At 32.6% G+C, this 22,782-nt stretch overlaps 1 protein-coding gene and 1 long non-coding RNA gene across 2 annotated transcripts in view; one reads left to right on the plus strand and one right to left on the minus strand.

Annotated features, from left to right (window-relative positions):
- Positions 1-5,692: 5,692 nt before the first annotated feature.
- LOC127718009 (probable E3 ubiquitin-protein ligase bre1) overlaps positions 5,693-22,782 on the minus strand; it is a 34,130-nt gene continuing 17,040 nt past the window's right edge. The window contains exons 4-8 of the mRNA XM_052223906.1: positions 19,797-20,120; positions 17,592-17,876; positions 15,525-15,648; positions 9,196-9,382; positions 5,693-6,905 (exon numbers count right to left, since the gene is read on the minus strand). Coding sequence (XP_052079866.1) covers positions 9,209-9,382; positions 15,525-15,648; positions 17,592-17,876; positions 19,797-20,120 — 907 coding nt within the window. The 3' untranslated portion in view covers positions 5,693-6,905; positions 9,196-9,208. The remainder of the gene's footprint in view (positions 6,906-9,195; positions 9,383-15,524; positions 15,649-17,591; positions 17,877-19,796; positions 20,121-22,782) is intronic.
- Positions 10,878-22,642, plus strand: LOC127718018 (uncharacterized). Its single transcript, XR_007989530.1, has 2 exons — positions 10,878-11,019; positions 21,166-22,642. It is a non-coding gene; the product is annotated as an uncharacterized LOC127718018 (long non-coding RNA).

Consider the following 22,782-nt stretch of genomic DNA (forward strand, 5'->3'; position numbering starts at 1 on the left):
TACATGATAAAGCCACAGTGTCTTTTGCAAAGGGTAAGGTGACACATGGCCTTGAAAAATATCAACCGGAAGTGACCTTGTGCAAATCGGAAGTATCTATTTTTGCATTAATTAAAGGAAAAAATACTTATAAACCATATGTTTTTAAAATCAGCATACAATAACCATTTAATGACACCGGAAGTCGCCATCTTTAAAACGGAGGTAGCTAATTATCTCCCTTATTTAAAAGAAATGTAAGAAACAATATATTTTCGGAATCAGTGGAATTTGAGCATAGTTATGAAACCGAAAATGACATTTTCTTAACCGGAAGTAGCAAATTATCTCCCATATTTAAGACAAAAGTATATAAAACCATATATTTTTGGAATCAGTGCAACGAAAGCTATTATATCAGTCTGTAAATGACATTTTTTTAACCGGAAGTAGCAAATTATCTCCCATATTTAAGTCAAAAGTATATAAAAACCATATATTTTTTTGAATCAGTATGAAAAAACCTATGATTGGACGCCAATAGTAACCTTGAGTAAACCAAAAGTAGCTTCTTATCAGTTATTTAGAAATGTAATATGGAAAGACCTTCAGTTGTTCTCTAAACAATTAGTTTTTAATTATAATTATAATGCTTGGCGTGATATTCCCTATTGTTAATATTCATTTTTTTTCGGACGGTGATGTTAGCACAATAGGATACTAGTGAAAATGTATAAAAATAAATTGCTTCGCGGAGCGCAGCTAGATACGACCGCAGAGGTCCAACCCTGAACAGTTAGGGCAAAAAAAGACACAATATTCGCGCTTGATACTGGTCTGAATTTGGATTGTAATTAAATATTTGACACATAATAGGTTTCTGACACAGAATAACAGTAGTCAAAGAACTTAGAATTGGTTATATGATTTGAATTTATATTCAATGTTTTGCTTTTGTGCAATACACTTTGCTGTTGCGTATTGACCCCCCACCCCCCCCCACCCAAAAAAATAATATTTGAAGCATTTTTCTTTTTAATTTCTATAATCTGTAATGAGAAAAAATTGACCCTCCCTCCACATTTTCTTTTTACTCCCCCCCCCCCCCCTTTTCCCCCCAAAAAATTCTTTCCCTCAAGATATGGTCATAATCTCAATTCAAATTTCCAATGGAGTTTGCAACCATAATTACCCATTTAAATTTACCATAGTGCTAACTTAATCTATTTTATAATAGAATTTAAAATATGGTGACAAATCTTTCATATGGACTTTTTTGTAAAAAAAAAATCCAACATTTGCATTTATTTTTACTGGTCTTCCTTTATAAATATGCATTTCTTTATACATGATTTAGAAGCAGTGTAAGGGAGGTAATCAAAACGTTGTGTTTGGTTTACCTCCCTTACACTGCTTTTAAATTGTCTTAAGTAATTGTCCATTACCCATTTCTTTATACATAATTCAAAAGCAGTATAAGGGAGGTAATTCAAATGATAAGTTTGAATTACCTCCCTTACATTGCTTTAAATTATGTTTTGTACCAAAGTTTTGTCCATTAACCAGGACACCCTTGTTTTTCCCACTTTTTTGCCCCTAATTCCTAAACGGTTTGAGCCATTACCCCCAAAAGCAAATCCTAACCATCCCTTTGTGGAATGGAAACTTGTGGTATAATTTTAGAGAGATCCATACACTTAAACACAAACGGTGATGTTCCTATTGGTACCATCTTAGGGTGTTTATATATCACAACTGGTTCGCTATGCCCTTGTCTATATTGTATGGACGTTTTGGGTTTCGATGAACGTAATCTATGTATTACTGATATAGTATTAAGTTATGAATTTTGCTGTTCTGTTATCAGTAAATGTAAACCATACTAAATAGTATTGTTATATACGTATGCACATTCACGGTTCAACAATCTGTCGATACCTGTATCTAAGCATTGTACAAGTTCATGTTTTTCTCGGACTGTTAATGACGTCTTTACACTAAATCCATTAGATGTTGGGTGTGTATTGATTGATATTTAAGTCTTGATACATGATTTTCTATTAGTTGTAATTGGCTTTGAACTACCTGTCAGTAAATGCGAGTTCTCTCAGATCTGTACTTGGTGTCTTTTTTGTTGTGTGATGTATAAATACCTTGCCACATCCGGTCTGTGTTTTCGTTAGATGTTTTCTGCTTCGTGTCGATCTGATGAGTTAAGCACTTTCAACTGAAATTCTTATAGAAAAACAAAGGATATGGGGTATTCATCCATGACACAAAATCAGTACATGAACAGCAAAATACACACAAAAAGCAAAGGAACAGCGCTTTTATTGCTGTTCTTCATCTCCTAGTCACACTGAGGCCTTCAACACGGAGCAAAAAAAACCCTCTCCTCACGGCAAGTTTAAGACGGCCACTAGCACAAGCTAGAGCGGAATTTGCAAAAGTAATTTGGATAGACTTTGTAAGACGTAGCACCACCAAATCGGGCCTGGACAAAAAAGAACATACTGGAAAGTAGTAGATATTTAATATTGTTGAAGGCGGTACGTTGACCTATAAATCTTGACATCTATGCCGTCTTTTGGTCTCTGGTGGCGTAATGGAGAGATGCTACAAAATGTCTTATACAAAGGTTGTCGTTTGTTGATGTGGTTCATAAGTGTTTATCGTTTCTCAATTTTAAATAGATTAGACTGTTGGTTTTCCTGTTTAAATGGTTTCACACTAGTAATTTTTTTGGGCCCTTCAAAGCTTGCTGTTCGGTGTGAGCCAAGGCTCCGTGCTGACCTATAATGGTTTACTTTTTACAAATTGTGACTTGGATGGAGAGTTATCTCAGTGACACTCATACCACATCTTCGTATATCTAATATATATTTTTATAAAATATCTTGTAAAAAAACCTTGCCTCAAAATCCTTTTGCTTTACAGTAAGTTTAAAGAGGCAATTACTGGGGTACTATACATTCAACATGTTTATGACAACAAACTGATATCACAAGTGACATTTCAGAACTGAAGTGTCCAAAATATATCATCCTCTTTTATAATGATCAATAAAACTAATATTGTTTTGAAAGGATTGAAAATCATTATCTTATGTGCAATTTCTGGAGACAAATAATGGCCTCCACCTTAATGCATTTTCAAATAAATTTGATGGCAATTTATCAGATTCTCTTCAAAATTGGTCATATAAAACCCAAAGAGCAAACAAAATTAGGTCTGATGTGAATAATGTCCACTAACATCAATCTCACAGAAAATGGAAAAGATATAACAATACAACTCTGAAAAAAATATAAATAATTTATTGCTTTTTGTACAAAAATAAAGTATAAATATAAACATCACAGTTTAAAGTAATAATTGATTAAAACTTAATACAGCAGCATAGAATTCAACCTTTAAATCCTGCAACATAGGAGATCTTCTTCTGACAAAAGATGATTTGGGGCTATCTCATGTTTTTTTTTATTTTAGTTTTTTTTTTTAATCATTCATATTCAACATATTTCTACAATCATCATCAAATAAATAAATGATAAATGTATTACTGTGGATTCATTCATTTTCGTTGATACCAATTTTTGTCAATCATGAAAAAAAAAATGTTTTCATGGATATTTCAGTTAATGGTTTTGAAAAAGTCTGCATACAAGCCTATAGAAATGTGTTCTTCTTTGAATACTTCAATTCAAGATTGCTTGTACACAAGAAGTCTACACACAAAAATTAGTATCCTACGAACAATAATGAATCCAAAGTAACAATATGAAACAAAATATCAGGTAGCTAGAGAACTCTACATGGTACAAATATTCATTGATAAACATTTTTTTGAACAGGAAAAACAACTACTTGTAATGATATAATGGCACAAAATAAGGTAACCTTTTATCTCACAAATAGGAGATTTTACCTCAGTGTCGGAAGACTTGTTTTCAGGAAAAGATTTCCAATTTTACACTAAAACATTTGGAGAATCCCATTTATATCTAGATAGTTTTGTCCTGAGCTCTTCATTTTTTTAAAAAAGATTTTAATTTTCAAACATTTTGGCTTTGAGCATCACTGAAGAGACATGTATTGTCAAAATGTGCATCTGGTGTAAAAAAAATTGATACTTTTATAATTTTGTAATTGCCACTAATACTGCAGAATAATAGGTTACTAGTCAGTCTACCATTTTTTTGAAACAAATAATTTATCACCGAAAATGAATGGTATTTGTTATGTAAATTTCTGAATTACTGTCCGTCTCACAATTTAATCTGTAACATTGATGTAATGTAAAATTCTATCATTTTTCAGATTTGAGAAAAAATGAATAATTTTAGTAGACCAGATCCCTGATCTCTGTTGCATAGCATTTAACAAAAATAAAATCGTTTACAATATAGTCTTCATTTGACTGTCTTTACATAACTAAGAAGCAGACACTTTTAAACATACTGGGAAGGTTTTATTTTTAAACATTACATTTGAAATGCAGCAAAATATAGCATTATTTTTAATTTTGGTGCTACAAAGTTTTAATAAAACCTAAAAAGAAAATACTTTTGCTAAAAATATTATTACATATTTTATTTATTTTTATTTTTTTTGTTAGATTGCTGTTATATTGACCTTGACCCCACATCTCTTTCTAATAACTGATATAATATTCATGAAATAATGAAGTTTTTAAAAATTCAAGTGTGTTGGTCCCTTTTGTCCTTTATAGTATAGCACAAAACTGTTTTAACAAAAGTCATAAATGCCATAAAAAAAGTCAAATAAAAATAAACAAATGTATTCAAAAAATGAGTGTTCAAATTTAAGACCATGCAAGACCCTGATGGGTAGTCAAGGTCATTAAACACCCCTCTAGTAGTACGTTAAGATTATTTTCAAAAATGTTAGCAACATTCTTTCAACTTCTTACAACAGCATGCATGCAACCAATGTAACATTCTTCAACCAACTACTACCAATAGGAATGCCTTGTGTATGATGTAAATGTTGTGTACTAATCTGTGTTTCCAGGAATGTAGTTATATATTGAACTGTGTGCTTTGAGTGACATATGAAGGTCTGGATTAGGGGTCTTCATTTCTGTATCAGTATTCTTTATTTTTTGGACCAGTTTTCTCTATTCTTCATTTTTATCGTGTTTATTGCCTATAATTCTCTATTCTTTACAATTTGGCCCCATTATTCTCTAATCTTTTTTTTTATCTCATTTTTTCTCTATCCTTTGTTTTTTTTGGCCATTATTCTCTATTCTGTTAACCCATTCCAGACCATTACATATTGAAAACAAAGTGAGATTGTCTGATAAACTGCTTTCAGATGAATGTGATATAAGTAATGTTCTGTGGTATATTGAATTATGTTTCATGTTTTATTGCTGTTTAAATCATACTTTTGTGATAAACAAGTGAAGTACTTCTTCACATATTTTTTGTCTATGTTTCTCGAAGAAAGCATATTACCTCTTCCTAACAAAATAAAATAGAAAAACATTATTCTATGGAAACAAGCAACTTTTATTTAATTGGTGGTAATATATCTCTTTACATAACCAAGACAATTTCCATTTAGGCCAAAAAAAAATATATGTCTGTTTAAGGTTACCCGGACCATGCCTAATTTGAAATCCGTAAATCACTGACCCTAAGCTATTTTAATTCCCGTTGTGAAAGGAAAAATTAAGTGAACCTTGCCGCCATTTTATTTCCAACAAAACCAATCATTTAAAATACGGATTAATTAAGCCCATGGTCAACTTGGACCATGAAAAACAGACCACATTACTCAAAATCATGTTGCAAAAAATAAAACTGAAAAAAAAATAAAATGAAGATACCGATCTACCTACCCTATTTTTTTAGATGATATAACCCTAAAAGAGACATATATTTTTTGTTTGGCCTTATTGAACATTTGGAATTAGGAATTCCTCATTGTACACCTTTCCACAAATACTGGGGATCCATCTATTTTTCGTGGGAACTAAATTTTGTTGCTTGAGAAAAAACTCGCATTTTCTTGGATATTTTATTTGGTACTTTTAACTAATTTTTCAAACAAGTCTAAAAAAAATTTTTTATTTCATTGAACAGTTAATTTCAAGGTTAACATTTTCAAAGAAAATGCTTGAAAATTAGTACCCCAAGAATTATAATGTATCCACAGTAACTATTTACCTTTTATACTGAGCACTGCATTTTTTTTTGTTTCTAAAAATTTTGCTGATAGCAGTGACTCAAAAGATAACAGATTTCTACTGCATTTTGGCCTGGTGAGAAACCATCAGATTTCTACTGCATCTTGGTCTGGTAAGAAACCACCAGATTTCTTCTTCAATTTGGCCTGTTTAGAAACCATCAGATATCTACTGCAATTTAGCCTGGTAAGAAACCATTAGATTTCTACAGCAATTTAGCCTGGTAAGAAACCATTAGATTTCTACTGCATTTTGGTCTGGAAAGAAACCACCAGATTTCTTTTGCATATTTGGTCTGGTAAGAAACCATCAGATTTCTATTGCAATTTTGGCCTAGTAAAACATCTTTAAGAGCAGCAACAAAACATTCTGAATGACTGATGTTCGAACAGATAACGACAATAAATGCTTATTTCTTTCCTATTTCAACTGGATCAGTTATATTCTAGACATACATGTACAGTATAAAACATATCAAACTTGTCTTGAAGATAAATTAAATATGTCAGATCTGGAAATCCCGCTTTGGAATAACTTTGATATCCAAATACATATATACTATAAGTGTTAGTTTCTATCTTCTTTCAAATTGATGTCATCTTCACACATTCATACTTTGTGCATTCAATCTTTGGACATCCTGATATTATCACACGAAGAATGAAGAAAATACACACCAGGAGAAGGCTTGGATAAGTTATATTTGGCCCTGTAAATATGTGAAAAAATTAATTGCAACAATATACCAATCTGAATCATAAATTTGAATAAATGGAAAATGTGTCCATAGGACACAGATGATGCCCCATTTTGTATGTTTCATAACATTTGGTCGAGGTAAACTAAAGTTAGAGAATGGAAACGAAAAACATAAAAAGGCATTACTCAAGAGCGGTATATGTGAAGCCATCCAAATTCAAACTTGATCTGTGTTTTGTGATAATAAGCATTGTATAAAAGTTTCTTAACATTTAGTTGGGGCAAACTAAAGTTAGAGACTGGAAATGAAAAATATAAAAGGGCATTACTCAAGAACGGTACAGGTGAAGCCATCCAAATTCAAACTTGATATGTGTTTTGTGATAATATTCAACTAGTTTAACCCCCCACATTCTGTATTCGCCTGTCCCAAGTCAGGAGCCTGTGATTCAATGGTTGTAGTTTGTTGCTGTGTAACATATTTGTTTTTCGTTCTTTAGTTTGTACATAATTTAGGCCGTTAGTTTTCTCGTTTGAATTGTTTTACATTTGTCATTTCGGGGCCTTTAATAGTTGACTATGCAGTATGGGCTTTGCTCATTGTTGTAGGCTTTACTATGACCTAAAGTTGTTAATTTCTGTGTCATTTGGTATCTTGTGGAGAGTTGTCTCAATGGCAATCATACCACATCTTCTTTTTTATATTGTGTAAAAGTTTTATAACATTTAGTTAAGGCAAACTAAAGTTAGAGAACGGAAACCAGTTTTGGGACATATGGACGGAGGGACAAGGTTAACACATAATGACCCCTCCTGTGATGGTGGGGGCATAAAAAACCATGTTTTTAAACATCAAGAAATTTCACCTATTAATTTAGATCACATTCTATATACATATGATATCATTATTTAGTGCAAACATTGTCAAATAAACAGGATTTGTAAAACAGATGTTTCTGGCTGAATTAACGTACCAGTACTGCAGAATTGAATACTAAAACAAAAAAAATTCAAACTTGATCTTGTGGTAATAAGTATTGTGTATAAGTTTCATAACATTTAGTTCGGGCAAACTTAAGTTAGAGAACAAAAACGAAAAATTCAGCAATTTTTCCATTTGTAAAGGGCATTAACTCTAGAACGGTAAAAGTGACGCCACCAAAATTCAAAATTGATCTGTGTTTTGTGGTAATAAGCATTGTGTATAAGTTTCATAACATTTGGTTGAGGCAAACTAAAGTTAGAAAAAGGAAACCAGTTTTGGGACGTACGGATGGACGTACGTACAGACAGACAAGGGTAAAACTTAATGCCCCCTCCGCTACGGCGGGGGCATAATTAGAACAAGAGATGAATATGAACTATTTGTTTGAGAAATATGTGCAAGTGATGTGTGAGCTCTGTGCCATTCCTCTCAAAATTCAAGAAAACATTTATAAGCACTTTGTTGAATTTTAAATAACATTTTGATAAAATTAAAAACAAAACTTTTTTCAAAAGATACTGTTTAGTACATCAAAACTATAGCAAAGTAAAGATGATTCTGTGTACCTGTACTTGTTTTTAAATTACATTTGAAGATATTTGAAACTTTTCTCTTGAAAAAAAATTTCTCAGAAATTTTCATATGAAATAAATGAAAGTTATAATGTATCAACAATATACATGAATAATAAATTACAACACTTTCAAAACAAGACAGACACAACAGTAGTTAGTTTGTCTGTTAAATTCCATTATCACTTCGTTTCTAGATTACAAATACCCTTCATCATCATCATCATATTTTCTAGATTCCAGGCCATGTAGACATTTTGAAGCTTGTCCTATCCTATCAACAACTGTCTATAGTTCAAGACATTATGGTGACCTACTAATAAAGATGCCTTTTTAGCATTGTTTGGCTGCTGTCACATTGTATATCTCCCTACATCTCCTTAAGACATGTTTACATGAAAGCTTTTTAAAATACCAAGAATTAAAGTAGTTGCTGAGAAAAAGTTTTCATAAAGATTTACAAAATAAAAGAAGAATATGTCAAAGGACATGAATCCCCCCCTCAAGCTTTGCAACAAAAATAGGACCGACAGACGTAAAGACAGAAGGACAAAAAGACGGGGGATGGAAAGACAGCGGTCAAGGGTTACACTTAATGCCCCCGTCGACAACAGTGGGGGCATATAAAAACCAAGGTGTTGCAAGATATTAAGGATAGCTTAAAAAATTCAGAGATTAACATTGGAACTTTTACTTTTGAAAAAAAGAATTCAATATAGGACAATTTTTGCCCCAAAACGTACCTTTTCTCCTTAATCAATTGAAATAAAGTTCTCCGGTTTTAGATATGTATTTTCGACACACTGGACATTTTCTGTTGCGACACATAACTTCAGTAGCACACACCATACATAGTGTGTGACCACATGGGTCCATATAAGCATTACGTTCTCTTTCCATACAAATACTACACTGTGGAACCTCGGATTCCTACAATGAAAAAATAGTTGCATATTAAATGAAGTGAATATATTAAGCAAAGTTGATCTCGAAAGTTTTGGCTATTCTGTTAAGCAAAATGTATGTTTTCCTGTAGAAATCAATTTTTTCTAAAATTTATAGACAAAATGAGGGTTTTCCTAAGTTAATACAAAATCTTCCTTTTGAACTGCCTTTATAGATAAAATAAGCATGAATGGAGTGCGAATAGAAGTCAACTGCCTCATAGGTCTAGTGGTATATTACAGGCATCGAGTGCAGGAGGTTTAGGGGTTGAATCCCTTCTGGGTCAAACCAAAGACTTTAAAAATTTCCAACAAAAAAAATGGTAACAAGCATTGTGTACAAGTTTCATAACATTTGGTTGAGGCAAACTAAAGTTAGAGAACGGAAAACCAATTTTGGGACGTACGGACATACAGACGGACAAGGGTTAAACTTAATGCCCCCTCTGCTAAGGCGGGGGCATAATAAGTGAGAAATTCACATGACAAAAAACCTATACTTATTTTTTAAGCAGTCGCTGAACCATGTAAATGAGGTCAAAGACAAAGGCCATATGACAGAAGGAAACTTTGTAACATAAAGTATCTGCATAAAAAACAGCAATACCCTCTAATTGTTTCATTCACAATAGTTTTATAAATGAATTTCATAAAATCCAACTATAATAAGAAATCAGCTATAGTTAATGTGCTCCTTGGAGGAAGATAAGGAGAAAGATGACAATGTTGACAGTTGTTTACATTTTGTGCAGTCCCAGGTGGAAAATAGACTTTATGTTACAACAAAATTAAATGATTACAAAAAGTCTAGGGACTTTATCTCTCCAATAGATATAAATACAGAGGAAAATTGATTTTTGCAAAAGGCAAATTTTATAACTCAAGACATAAAATAGTATGTCAAGCTAAGCTGGATTCAACCTTTCTGGGGTAAAATTAACAAGGTAATTAGTGAATAGTTATAATTAATGTTGTCAAATCGAACAGTTTTGCCTAACGGGTTACTCAGATAATCTTTCGACCGATTAACTTGTTAACCGGTAGTTAAGGTGACATGTAAAGGTCTTATCAATAGTTCCCTATAAATGTGCGTTTTAATGATAGGATTACTTGAAGTTCATCCGTGGGATTTATAAGGCTTAGCTTTGAGCATTCCTAATAAAGTTTTACTTTTATCAATCCAATACTTCCGTATTTACTATGACGTTTGAAATAACTTCAAATTGAGAAGATGAAAATCTTGATTTTGTCGAAATGACAATGTCTGAAACCGTTGATTGTTTAATCTTCTCTGATATCTCAGAAGATAATGTGGAGTGTTCAATTTGAGATGATTAGGCAACCCAGTATGCATTAGTTCCATTCATGTTGATTTGCATTTCACCATTTTTAAGTCTGCATTTCGTTTAAAGTATGACAAAGTATGACAAAGCCATGGATGATTGAGGTGGCATATTAAGATGTAAGGCTACGCAATATTAAATTAATAAAATGCTCCGCAGGGCGCAGCTTGATACGACTGCAGAGGTCGAACCCTGAACAGTTGGGGCAAGTATGGACACAACATTCAAGCTTGATACAGCTCTGAATTTGGATTGTGATTAAATATTTGACACAGCATAGGTTTCTGACACAGAATGAATGTGGTCTAAGAACTTAAAAATTTTAAATTGGACATTCACCTATTATGGTCCAATATCCAAAATCTAAATACATGGTTAGATTCAGCATATCAAAGAACCCCAAGAATTCAATTTTTGATGAAATCAAACAAAGTTTAATTTTGGACCCTTTTGATCTCAATGTGGACAAAAATGATAACAGGGCCCAAAAATCAAAAATCTAAATACATGGTTAGATTCAGCATATCAAAGAACCCCATATATTCAATTTTTGTTGAAATCAAACAAAGTTTAATTTTGGACCCCGATTTGGACCAACTTGAAAACTGGGCCCATAATCAAAAATCTAAATACATGTTTAGATTCAGCATATCAAAAAACCCTAAAAATTCAATTTTTGTTAAAATCAAACTAAGTTTAATTTTGGACCCTTTGGACCTTTATGTAGACCAATTTGAAAACGGAACCAAAAATTAAGAATCTAAATACACGGTTAGATTCGGCATATCAAAGAACCCCAATAATTCAATTTTTGATGAAATCAAACAAAGTTAAATTTTGGACCCTTTGGACTTCAATGTGGACCAATTTAAAAACGGGGCCCAAAATCCAAAAACTTAATACACGGTTAGATTCAGCATATTACAGAACCCCATATATTCAATTTTTGTTGAAATCAAACAAAGTTTAATTTTGGACCCCGATTTGGACCAACTTGAAAACTGGGCCCATAATCAAAAATCTAAATACATGGTTAGATTCAGCATATCAAAGAACCCCATATATTCAATTTTTGTTGAAATCAAACAAAGTTTAATTTTGGACCCCAATTTGGACCAACTTGAAAACTGGGCCCATAATCAAAAATCTAAATACATGGTTAGATTCAGCATATCAAAGAACCCCATATATTCAATTTTTGTTGAAATCAAACAAAGTTTAATTTTGGACCCCGATTTGGACCAACTTGAAAACTGGGCCCATAATCAAAAATCTAAATACATGGTTAGATTCAGCATATCAAAGAACCCCATATATTCAATTTTTGTTGAAATCAAACAAAGTTTAATTTTGGACCCCGATTTGGACCAACTTGAAAACTGGGCCCATAATCAAAAATCTAAATACATGGTTAGATTCAGCATATCAAAGAACCCCATATATTCAATTTTTGATGAAATCAAACAAAGTTTAATTTTGGACCCTTTTGATCTCAATGTGGACAAAGTTGATAACGGGGCCCAACAATCAAAAATCTAAATACATGGTTAGATTCAGCATATCAAAGAACCCCATATATTCAATTTTTGTTGAAATCAAACAAAGTTTAATTTTGGACCCCAATTTGGACCAACTTGAAAACTGGGCCCATAATCAAAAATCTAAATACATGGTTAGATTCAGCATATCAAAGAACCCCATATATTCAATTTTTGTTGAAATCAAACAAAGTTTAATTTTGGACCCCGATTTGGACCAACTTGAAAACTGGGCCCATAATCAAAAATCTAAATACATGGTTAGATTCAGCATATCAAAGAACCCCATATATTCAATTTTTGTTGAAATCAAACTAAGTTTAATTTTGGACCCTTTGGACCTTTATGTAGACCAATTTGAAAACAGAACCAAAAATTAAGAATCTAAATACACGGTTAGATTCGGCATATCAAAGAACCCCAATAATTCAATTTTTGATGAAATCAAACAAAGTTAAATTTTGGACCCTTTGGACCTCAATGTGGACCAATTTAAAAACGGGGCCCAAAATCCAAAAACTTAATACAGGGTTAGATTCAGCATATTAAAGAACCCCAAGAATTCAAGAATAAAACCCCATTGAAATTGATCAAGAAATAAGCAATTTATACGAAGTATCTTCTTTTGCACAATACTGTGCAATTGATTATTTCTTGCTATTGCGCAATACTGTACAATTGACAATTTCTTGCTATTGCGCAATATTGTGCTATTGGATATTTCTTGCTATTGCGCAATACTGTGCAATTGAAGATTTCTTGCTATTGCGCAAAACTGTGCAATTGAAGATTTCTTGCTATTGTGCAATACTGTGCAATTGAAAATTTCTTGCTATTGCACAATACTTATTATATAATAATTTACACATCCTGTTTGGTGTGTATCTCCTACCATATCATTATTATTTGCTTTTAAATATAAATCAGAAATAACCAACTTAAAATGGAAAATTTTAAAAGAAAAAAAAAAGGAAAAAAAGAAAAAAAAAAATCCCCCCCCAAAATTTTTTGAACCCCCTTATGATTCATCACCCCCAAACTCAATCTCAGCCTTCCCTTTGTGGTATGGTACCTTGCAGTACAATTTCAGAGAGATCCATACACTTGAACACAAGTTATTGTCTGGAAACTAGAAAAATGCTTATTTTTGGCCCCTTTTTGGCCCCCAATTCCTAAACGTTTCGGGCAATTACCCCCAAACTCAATTCCAGCTTTCCCTTTGTGATATGGAACCTTGTAGTACAATTTCAGAAATATCCAAACACTTACACACAAGTTATTGTCATGAAACTAGAAAAATGCTTGTTTTTTGCCCCTTTTTTTGGCCCCTAAATCCTAACATTTTGAGGCAATTACCCCCAAAATCAATTACAGCCTTCCCTTTGTGATATGGAACCTTGTGGTACAATGTCAGAGAGATCCATACACTTACACACAAGTTATTGTCTGGAAGTTACAAAAATGCTTATTGTTGGCCCCTTTTTGGCCCCTAATTCCTTAACTGTTGGTACCATAACCCCCAAAATCAATCCCAACCTTCCTTTCATGGTATTGAACCTTATGGTAAAATTTCATGGAGATCCATTCACTTAAACTAAAGTTAGAGTGCGAAAACCAATGTGTCTTCGGACGACGCCGGACGACGACGACGACGACGACGACGCCAACGTCATACCAATATACGACCAAAAAATTTTCAATTTTTGCGGTCGTATAAAAATAGGTAAGTTCCGCGGAACCCAGTGTCTCCCCTTCTTTTGCTGTTGTCTATGTTTTCAGTGTTAAAGGGGAATGCACATAATAGATTTACAGTTAAAGAAATAAAACGTTTGAAATATATGAAAAAAGTTATGCTTGTAAAAAATGAATACAATATGCAATCAAATCTATAGATTTATAAAAGAGTTGAAACATAAATTGTTTGAATGAACAAATGATAAAGAAGATAATTTTTACATTGCTTGATGATTCATCCCATAATTCATCAATAAAAATGCATGTAAATAGAAAATGCAATTATAAAATTTTGTTCAAAATAATTAATGCAACTAAATGGTTTATGAATCTAATAAATGTTTTAAAAACTTTAACTGCAGACTGTATGTAATGTTAACTGGAAAAAAAACTAAGTCCATTTATAAGTAATATACGGAAAAACAGGAAGTAAATTTTTACAAATTTCCTTCTAGATACTAGCTTTTGATCATACACAATCTTCTGTCCAAGTTTGGTACAAATCCAGGATAGTTTAAGAAAGTTATTAAAATTTTTAAAAACTTTACCCACAGAGTGAATGTAATGTTAACTGGCAGAAAAAACTAAGTCCATTTATAAGTAAAATACGGATAAACAGGATTTTTTTTTTTACTTCTGGATACTATCTTATGATCATAAACAAGCTTCTGTCCAAGTTTGGTAGACATCCAGGATAGTTTAAGAAAGTTATTAAAATTTCAAAAACATTAACCACAGAGTGAATATTTGTGGACGCCACTGACGACAGAATGTAGGATCGCTATGTCTCGCTTTTCCAACAAAAGTCGCAGGCTCAACAAAAAAGAAAAAATTAAGTAAATCGTAAAATTTACTTGGCTAACAACTATTCAAAATATATGTATACTGATTATGTTTACTTAAAAGATCTTGCCCCGAGCTGATAGACCAGTTGTCTTTGTGCTAATTAATTTTATGTTTTCAAGGTTAACAATAGCTATCAAAATACTGGAAATTGATCTGTCAAATTAATTACCATGACGATCATTTTAGAATTGAACAAAATGTATTTAATGCTTTCAATACATATTTATATCAAATCTATTAAAATTGAAAAAAAAGTCCGATTAACCGTTAACACTATTATTACCTTTCAATCAGAAAAGTGTCAAAATTATGTTTTGATAGCTGTAAATCAACTAATTGGAGCAAATTATCAATCTTCCAGGCCAGGAAGAATTTCCAATTTGCCGTTTATCAAAAGAAAATTTAGCATTTTAGACATTGGAAGTCTCATGGCACTAGAATACGGTGGAAACAGGTCATTTGATGAAATCCCAGGTTATTTCATGACACGGACAGGTATTGAAATAAAGCTAGTAAATTCACAGGTCACACCCGCAAAATACAGGTCAGTTGACAGGAATGAATTAATTTGCCACTGAACATTATACAGCCATCCATCATGATAATCATCTATTAGAAGTTTTGCCATTTAGTTGACAAATTTGCCAGTACATGTACTTATACCCACCTTGCCCAAATCTATGACTCTTTTATTAAGATTACTGTTCTCTAACTTCAATGAATTATTCTCATTCTTAATTTTTTCTAATTCTGCAAAGGATGTTTGAAGAATTCTATCTGAGTCTTTATGTCTGCAATAACAAAAAAAAAACATCACTTTATTTTCAACATTACATTTGAAACAACTATCACAAAAAAAATTGGTGGTACATAAATGACATATAGTACATAGGTGCTTTTGAGAATTAGGAGTTAGAAGACCATATTTTGCCCAAAAAATTAGCTGTTATTTTTCCTATAAATCCCTTTTTTTTTCTGTTTTGGGGCTGTCTGAATCCGTGCCCAATTTGAACCTTAGTTTACGTGTCAAGTTTACAAACAAGTTCTTCATATGATGAAGACATAATCTTTTAATCAGTTTAACTGAGGTCTGGAGCTGGCATGTCAGTAACTGCTAGTAGTCTGTTGTTATTTATGTATTATTGTCATTTTGTTTATTTTCTTTTGTTTCCTATTCTGACATCGGACTCTGACTTCTCTTATACTGAGTTATACTGTAGGTACTGTTGTGCGTTTGTTTTTTCTACATTGGCTAGAGGTATAGGGGCAGGGTTGAGATCTCAAAAAACATGTTTAACCCCGTCGCATTTTTGCGCCTGTCCCAAGTCAGGAGCCTCTGGCCTTTGTTAGTCTTGTATCATTTTTAATTTTAGTTTCCTGTGTATAATTTGGAGTTTAGTATGACGTCCATTATCACTGAACTAGTATACATATTTGTTTAGGGGCCAGCTGAAGGACGCCTTCGGGTGCGGGAGATTCTCGCGGTATTGAAGACCCATTGGTGGCCTTCGGCTGTTGTCTGCTCTATGGTCGGGTTGTTGTCTCTTTGACACATTCCCCATTTCCATTCTCAATTATATGTTGATAATGCATTGTAATTTTTATCTTTTGTCATTTAAAATGATATTGTTTTCATACTTTTTTAAAACAAATACAAGAATGTGTCCATGGGACACTGATGCCCGCTTGTAAATATACAGCAAATTCAGCAAGTTACTAAGAACAAAAGTGAAGCTACAATTTTCGAACTTGATCTTTGTTTGGTAGTAATAAACATTGTGTATTAGTTTCAGAACATTTGGTTGTGACAAAATAAAGTTAGAGTGCGGAAACTGCAAATTTGACAATTTTTCCATTTTTATAGGGACATAATGGCAAAAAGATGCTACAAATATTCAAACTAGATTTGTGTTTGGTAGTAATAAGCATTGTGTATATGTTTCAGAACATTTGGATGTGGCAAAGTAAAGTTAGAGTGCGGAAACTAAAAATTTGCTAACAGCAAAAGTGACCCCACCCAAATTCAAATAAGGGAAACTAATATTTTGACGTACAGACTGACCAATGTGCGTACAGACTTGCAGATGGACAAGGGTGAAACTTAATGCCCCCTCCACTGTGGTGGAATCATAACAACCTCCACTGTGGTGGAATCATAACAACCTCCACTGTGGTGGAATCATAACAAAACAATAATAACGATTCTAAAAAACTTATTATCCTTTTAAGAATAGCTTAGGTATATGTATTTTGCATTCATTATATTATTTGTGGGATATCAATTAGTGTTGATTTAAAGGGTAAAGGTGAATCATAAATTTAAATGTTCAACACAGTACTAATTTTCTATATATATGCTTTATGCACACATTGGCAAAATCACTAAATCAAATATACTTGAAAATTATTTTCGCCCAAATCCATGTAAATTGGTAACCCGAATAATTCAGTCCCTCCCTGTGATCGACTCTCCCACTCGCATGGGCCTGAATTCTTTATACAATAAAAACACGTCTGTGAGAGAGAGCCAATCAGCTGACAGCTCAATGTTATCGAGATAGGTCAATCCTGAGGTAATTCCGAATGATTATTTGACAATTTTTTTTTTACAAGGCCTTCAGGCGTTGATGTAGCCATCGTAGTGCAGTGGAATATAACGACTGAATTATTCGGTTATGTTATTGGTATTCACTAAAATAAACTAATCCACAGCATTTTTATCATCTTTACATACTTATTTACAAATTCTCCATATTTTTTCATCAACTCTTTGTTTTTGTTTATTTCTGTTTCCATTGAGTCAAATGTTTCCTTTGAGGACTTTTTATACGCTTCAAGTGCTCCCCGTTCTTTCTGAATCTCTATCCTAGCTGTTTGTAACTGAGTTTCTATAGAGTGCCCTTCCGTCATAGCTGTCTTTAACCTTTCTGTCAGACCAGTGCATTGATCTCTATACATTTGACTTTCCAATTCTTGTTGAAACAGAGCTGTTTTGACGTTTTCTATATCTTTATTACTCCTGGAGAATATATATTGTGTTGTTGATGACTGATGTTTTCAATTTGATAATACAAAGCATTTTTCTAAATGTTAGAACAGTATTATGGCTCATATCAAGGAACAATAATTATAACATTGGTTGCAATGAAATACCTTGATTTCTCAGTAAAATTAAAATTAATTTGTAAAAAAAGTTTAAAATGCAAAGTATACTTTTAAAAAAATACTGACCAATCTGTTAACAATTTTAATGCAATGATTTAACGTTTGTTTCTGGATAAAATAGGATGAAAGATTAAAATTAAAATGTTTAACTTGGTATTTTTTTATTTCAATAAACTGTTAACACAGAGATATGTCTCGCTTATTTGTTATTTTGATAATGCAAATGTTGAAATTAAAATAGCAATACTTTAACATGTAAGTTATGCAAATATTCAAAGTCAATGAACCATGACTGAAGGTACAGGACTAAACAATCTCCATGGAAATGAGATGTTCCAATGCTTATACAACTGCATACCAAATACCATTGACTTTTCATAAGTCGTTCCCTTTAAACAAACCTAAACACAAACATTAACTTGTAAACTATGTAAAAGTTTCAAAGTCAATGAACCATAATTAGGGGGTGGGGTTATATAATCTCCATGGAAATGAAACTTGCAAATGCCAATACATTTGCATACCGAATATCATTGACTTAACATTAGTGGTTCATCTTAAACTGATCTTATCACAAACTAACACATGTAAACTAAGCAAAAGTTTCAAAGTCAATAGACCATGACTGAGGGGGTGGGGCCAAATATTCTCATTGGAAATTAGATGTGAAAATGCTTATACAACTGCATACTAATTAACATTGGCCTACCACTAATGGTTACCCTTGAACTGACATAATCACAAACTAATACTGGTAAACTAAGCAAAAGTTTCAAAGTCAATAGACCATGACTGAGGGGGCGGAGCCAAATAATCTTCATGGTAATGAGATATACCAATGCTTATACAACTACATACCAAATATCATTGACCTACCACGAGTGGTTCCCCATAAACTGACCTAATCACAAACTAATACATGTAAACTAAGCAAAAGTTTCAAAGTCAATAGACCATGACTGAGGGGGCGGAGCCAAATAATCTCCATGGTAATGAGATATGCCAATGCTTATACAACTGCATTCTAAATATCATTGACCTACCACGAGTGGTTCCCCACAAACTGACCTAATCACAAACTAATACATGTAAACTAAGCAAAAGTTTCAAAGTCAATAGACCATGACTGAGGAAGCTTAGCCAAATAATCTCCATGGTAATGAGATATGCCAATGCTTATACAACTGCATACTAAATATCATTGACCTACCACAAGTGGTTCCCCATAAACTGACCTAATCACAAACTAATACATGAAAACTAAGCAAAAGTTTCAAAGTCAATAGACCATGACTGAGGGGCAGGGCCAAATAATTTCCATCGAAATGAGATGTGCCAATGCTAATACAGCTGCATACCAAATATCATTGACCTACCACTAGTGGTTCACCATAAACTAGACCTAATCACAAATTAATACATTGTTGCCGCCGCCACCAGAAACAGCATACCTTTGTCTTGCTTTTTGACTCCGTCAAGGCGAGACAAAAGGATTTGAACAAAATAATCTCCATATGATTCCACATGATTCCATCAATAATTGTCACAGACAAGTCTTTTTATTTCTTGTACTTTAATATTTGAAATGAACAATTATTTTTTTTTGCAAGGTACAGAATAAATAAATCATCTAATCACAGACAATTTTAATTGTAAGATCATTTTCATGAGAGTTTTACAGGATAAATGTTAATTTTGAAAGATAAAGAAAAACTTAAGGAATACAGAAATTAAGGACCCCCATCCAGATGGTCATACACCTAAATGTAATTACCTGTCGATACTTTCCTGCCATTTTCTCTCAATCTGCAAACATTTCCTTCTGCTATTGTCTTTTTCTGCATATAACTCATCTGCATACTGTAGTTTTTCTCTCTGATGTATTTTTTGTTCTATTTTTAGCTGTGCTATCTCATCTAGTAAATTATCAGTTGTACGAGTTTGTCTTTCTATTTGTGATTGGAGGTTTTCCTTTTCATGTTTCAATGAAGTCATGGGAGATAATCTCTGCAGAGTGTTGTCCCTTTCTTGTCGATATTTGTCATTTTCTTTCCTCAGACGTGTTATCACTTTTTCAAATTCCCTGTCTGTTTCTCTTCTGCAACAAAAAAGGACTTATGATATCACAAATTCTGAAGCATTATAATGTAAGGAATTTCAGTTGCTACTTCGTGATATTTTTTTTTATCTTTTTCTAATGTGTGCAGAGTTTTAATTTGCATCAGTCTTCAGTCAAAAACCAATTCTTTGAGGTAATAACCAATGAACATTAGGGACAGGTGACGGAAGACTTAAAATTTTACAAGTTAAAATATAATTGTTTTTGACACTTTGGCCATATAAGTCAGGAATTTCATCAGTACTTTTTTCTATTTACATCTTGTTAGTGGATTTTCTTTTTCTGTGAATTTAAAGTTGATAGCAGGTCTCTGATAATCTCTTATATATTTATTTCTTATGCAAGTTTTGAAGACTCAGGGCCATTTATGAGGGTCTGGAGAGGGGGGCCTTTTTTCTGTATTCTTTTATTTTTAGGCTATTATTCTCTATTCTTAATATTTTAACACTGCATTATTCTCTTATTCTTTATATTTTGGGACTATTTTTCTCTATTCTTCATTTTGTTGGCCCTATATTATGTATGTTTTACCTTTTATTCTATATTTTGTAAACTCCATCCAGACCCTCTTATATTGACCTCAAGATGTGTTTTTGTCATTAGATTGTTGTCAAATTGACTTATACCCACATCTCCCTTATTAATGTCTTGTTTTCTTTACAAAGGAAATTATTTAGATACTGTGGATTCATTTATTTTCGTGGGTACCAATTTTCGTGGATTGAGGAAAACTTGCATATTCGTGGATATTTAAATTCGTGGTTTTCGCAAAGTCTGCATTCAATCCTTTAGAAAATTTGTATTTCGTTGAACATTTAAATTCGTTGTTCCCCTGTACCCACGAAATCGGTATCCAACGAATATTAATGAATCCACAGTACATTATAATAAAATGCTCCGCAGGGCGCAGCTTGATACGACCGCAGAGGTCGAACCCTGAACAGTTGGGGGAAGTATGGACACAACATTCAAGCTTGATACAGCTTTGGATTTGGATTATGATTAAATATTTGACACAGCATAGGTTTCTAACACAGATTGAATGTGGTCTAAGAACTTAAAAATTTTAAATTGGACATTCACCTATTATGGTCCAATATCCAAAATCTAAATACATGGTTAGATTCAGCATATCAAAGAACCCCAAGAATTCAATTTTTGATGAAATCAAACAAAGTTTAATTTTGGACCCTTTTGACCTCAATGTGGACAAAGTTGATAACGGGGCCCAAAAATCAAAAATCTAAATTCATGGTTAGATTCAGCATATCAAAGAACCCCATATATTCAATTTTTGTTAAAATCAAACAAAGTTTAATTTTGGACCCCGATTTGGACCAACTTGAAAACTGGGCCCATAATCAAAAATCTAAATACATGTTTAGATTCAGCATATCAAAGAACCCTAAGAATTCAATTTTTGTTAAAATCAAACTAAGTTTAATTTTGGACCCTTTGGACCTTAATGTAGACCAATTTGAAAACGGAACCAAAAATTAAGAATCTAAATACACGGTTAGATTCGGCATATCAAAGAACCCCAATAATTCAATTTTTGATGAAATCAAACAAAGTTTAATTTTGGACCCTTTTGACCTCAATGTGGACAAAGTTGATAACGGGGCTCAAAAATCAAAAATCTAAATACATGGTTAGATTCAGCATATCAAAGAACCCCATATATTCAATTTTTGTTGAAATCAAACAAAGTTTAATTTTGGACCCCGATTTGGACCAACTTGAAAACTGGGCCCATAATCAAAAATCTAAATACATGTTTAGATTCAGCATATCAAAGAACCCTAAGAATTCAATTTTTGTTAAAATCAAACTAAGTTTAATTTTGGACCCTTTGGACCTTAATGTAGACCAATTTGAAAACGGAACCAAAATTTAAGAATCTAAATACACAGTTAGATTCGGCATATCAAAGAACCCCAATAATTCAATTTTTGATGAAATCAAACAAAGTTTAATTTTGGACCCTTTGGACCTCAATGTGGACCAATTTAAAAACGGGGCCCAAAATCCAAAAACTAAATACACAGTTAGATTCAGCATATTAAAGAACCCCATGAAATCAAGAATAAAACCCCATTAAATTGGTCAAGAAATAAGCAATTTATAGGAAGTATCTTCTTTTGCACAATCCTGTGCTATTAAATATTTCTTGCTATTGCGCAATACTGTACAATTGACAATTTCTTGCTATTGCGCAATATTGTGCTATTGGATATTTCTTGCTATTGCGCAATACTGTGCAATTGAAGATTTCTTGCTATTGCGCAATACTGTGCAATTGAAGATTTCTTGCTATTGTGCAATACTGTGCAATTGAAAATTTCTTGCTATTGCACAATACTTATTATATAATAATTTACACATCCTGTTTGGTGTGTATCTCCTACCATATCATTATTATTTGATTTTAAATATAAATCAGAAATAACCAACTTAAAATGGAAAATTTTAAAAGAAACAAAAAAGGAAAAAAAAATAAATCCCCCCCCAAAATTTTTTGAACCCCCATTATGATTCATCACCCCCAAACTCAATCCCAGCCTTCCCTTTGTAGTATGGTACCTTGCAGTACAATTTCAGAGAGATCCATACACTTGAACACAAGTTATTGTCTGGAAAC

Source organism: Mytilus californianus, unplaced genomic scaffold, assembly GCF_021869535.1.
Source record: "Mytilus californianus isolate M0D057914Y unplaced genomic scaffold, xbMytCali1.0.p SCAF_10, whole genome shotgun sequence".
NCBI lineage: Eukaryota > Metazoa > Mollusca > Bivalvia > Mytilida > Mytilidae > Mytilus > Mytilus californianus.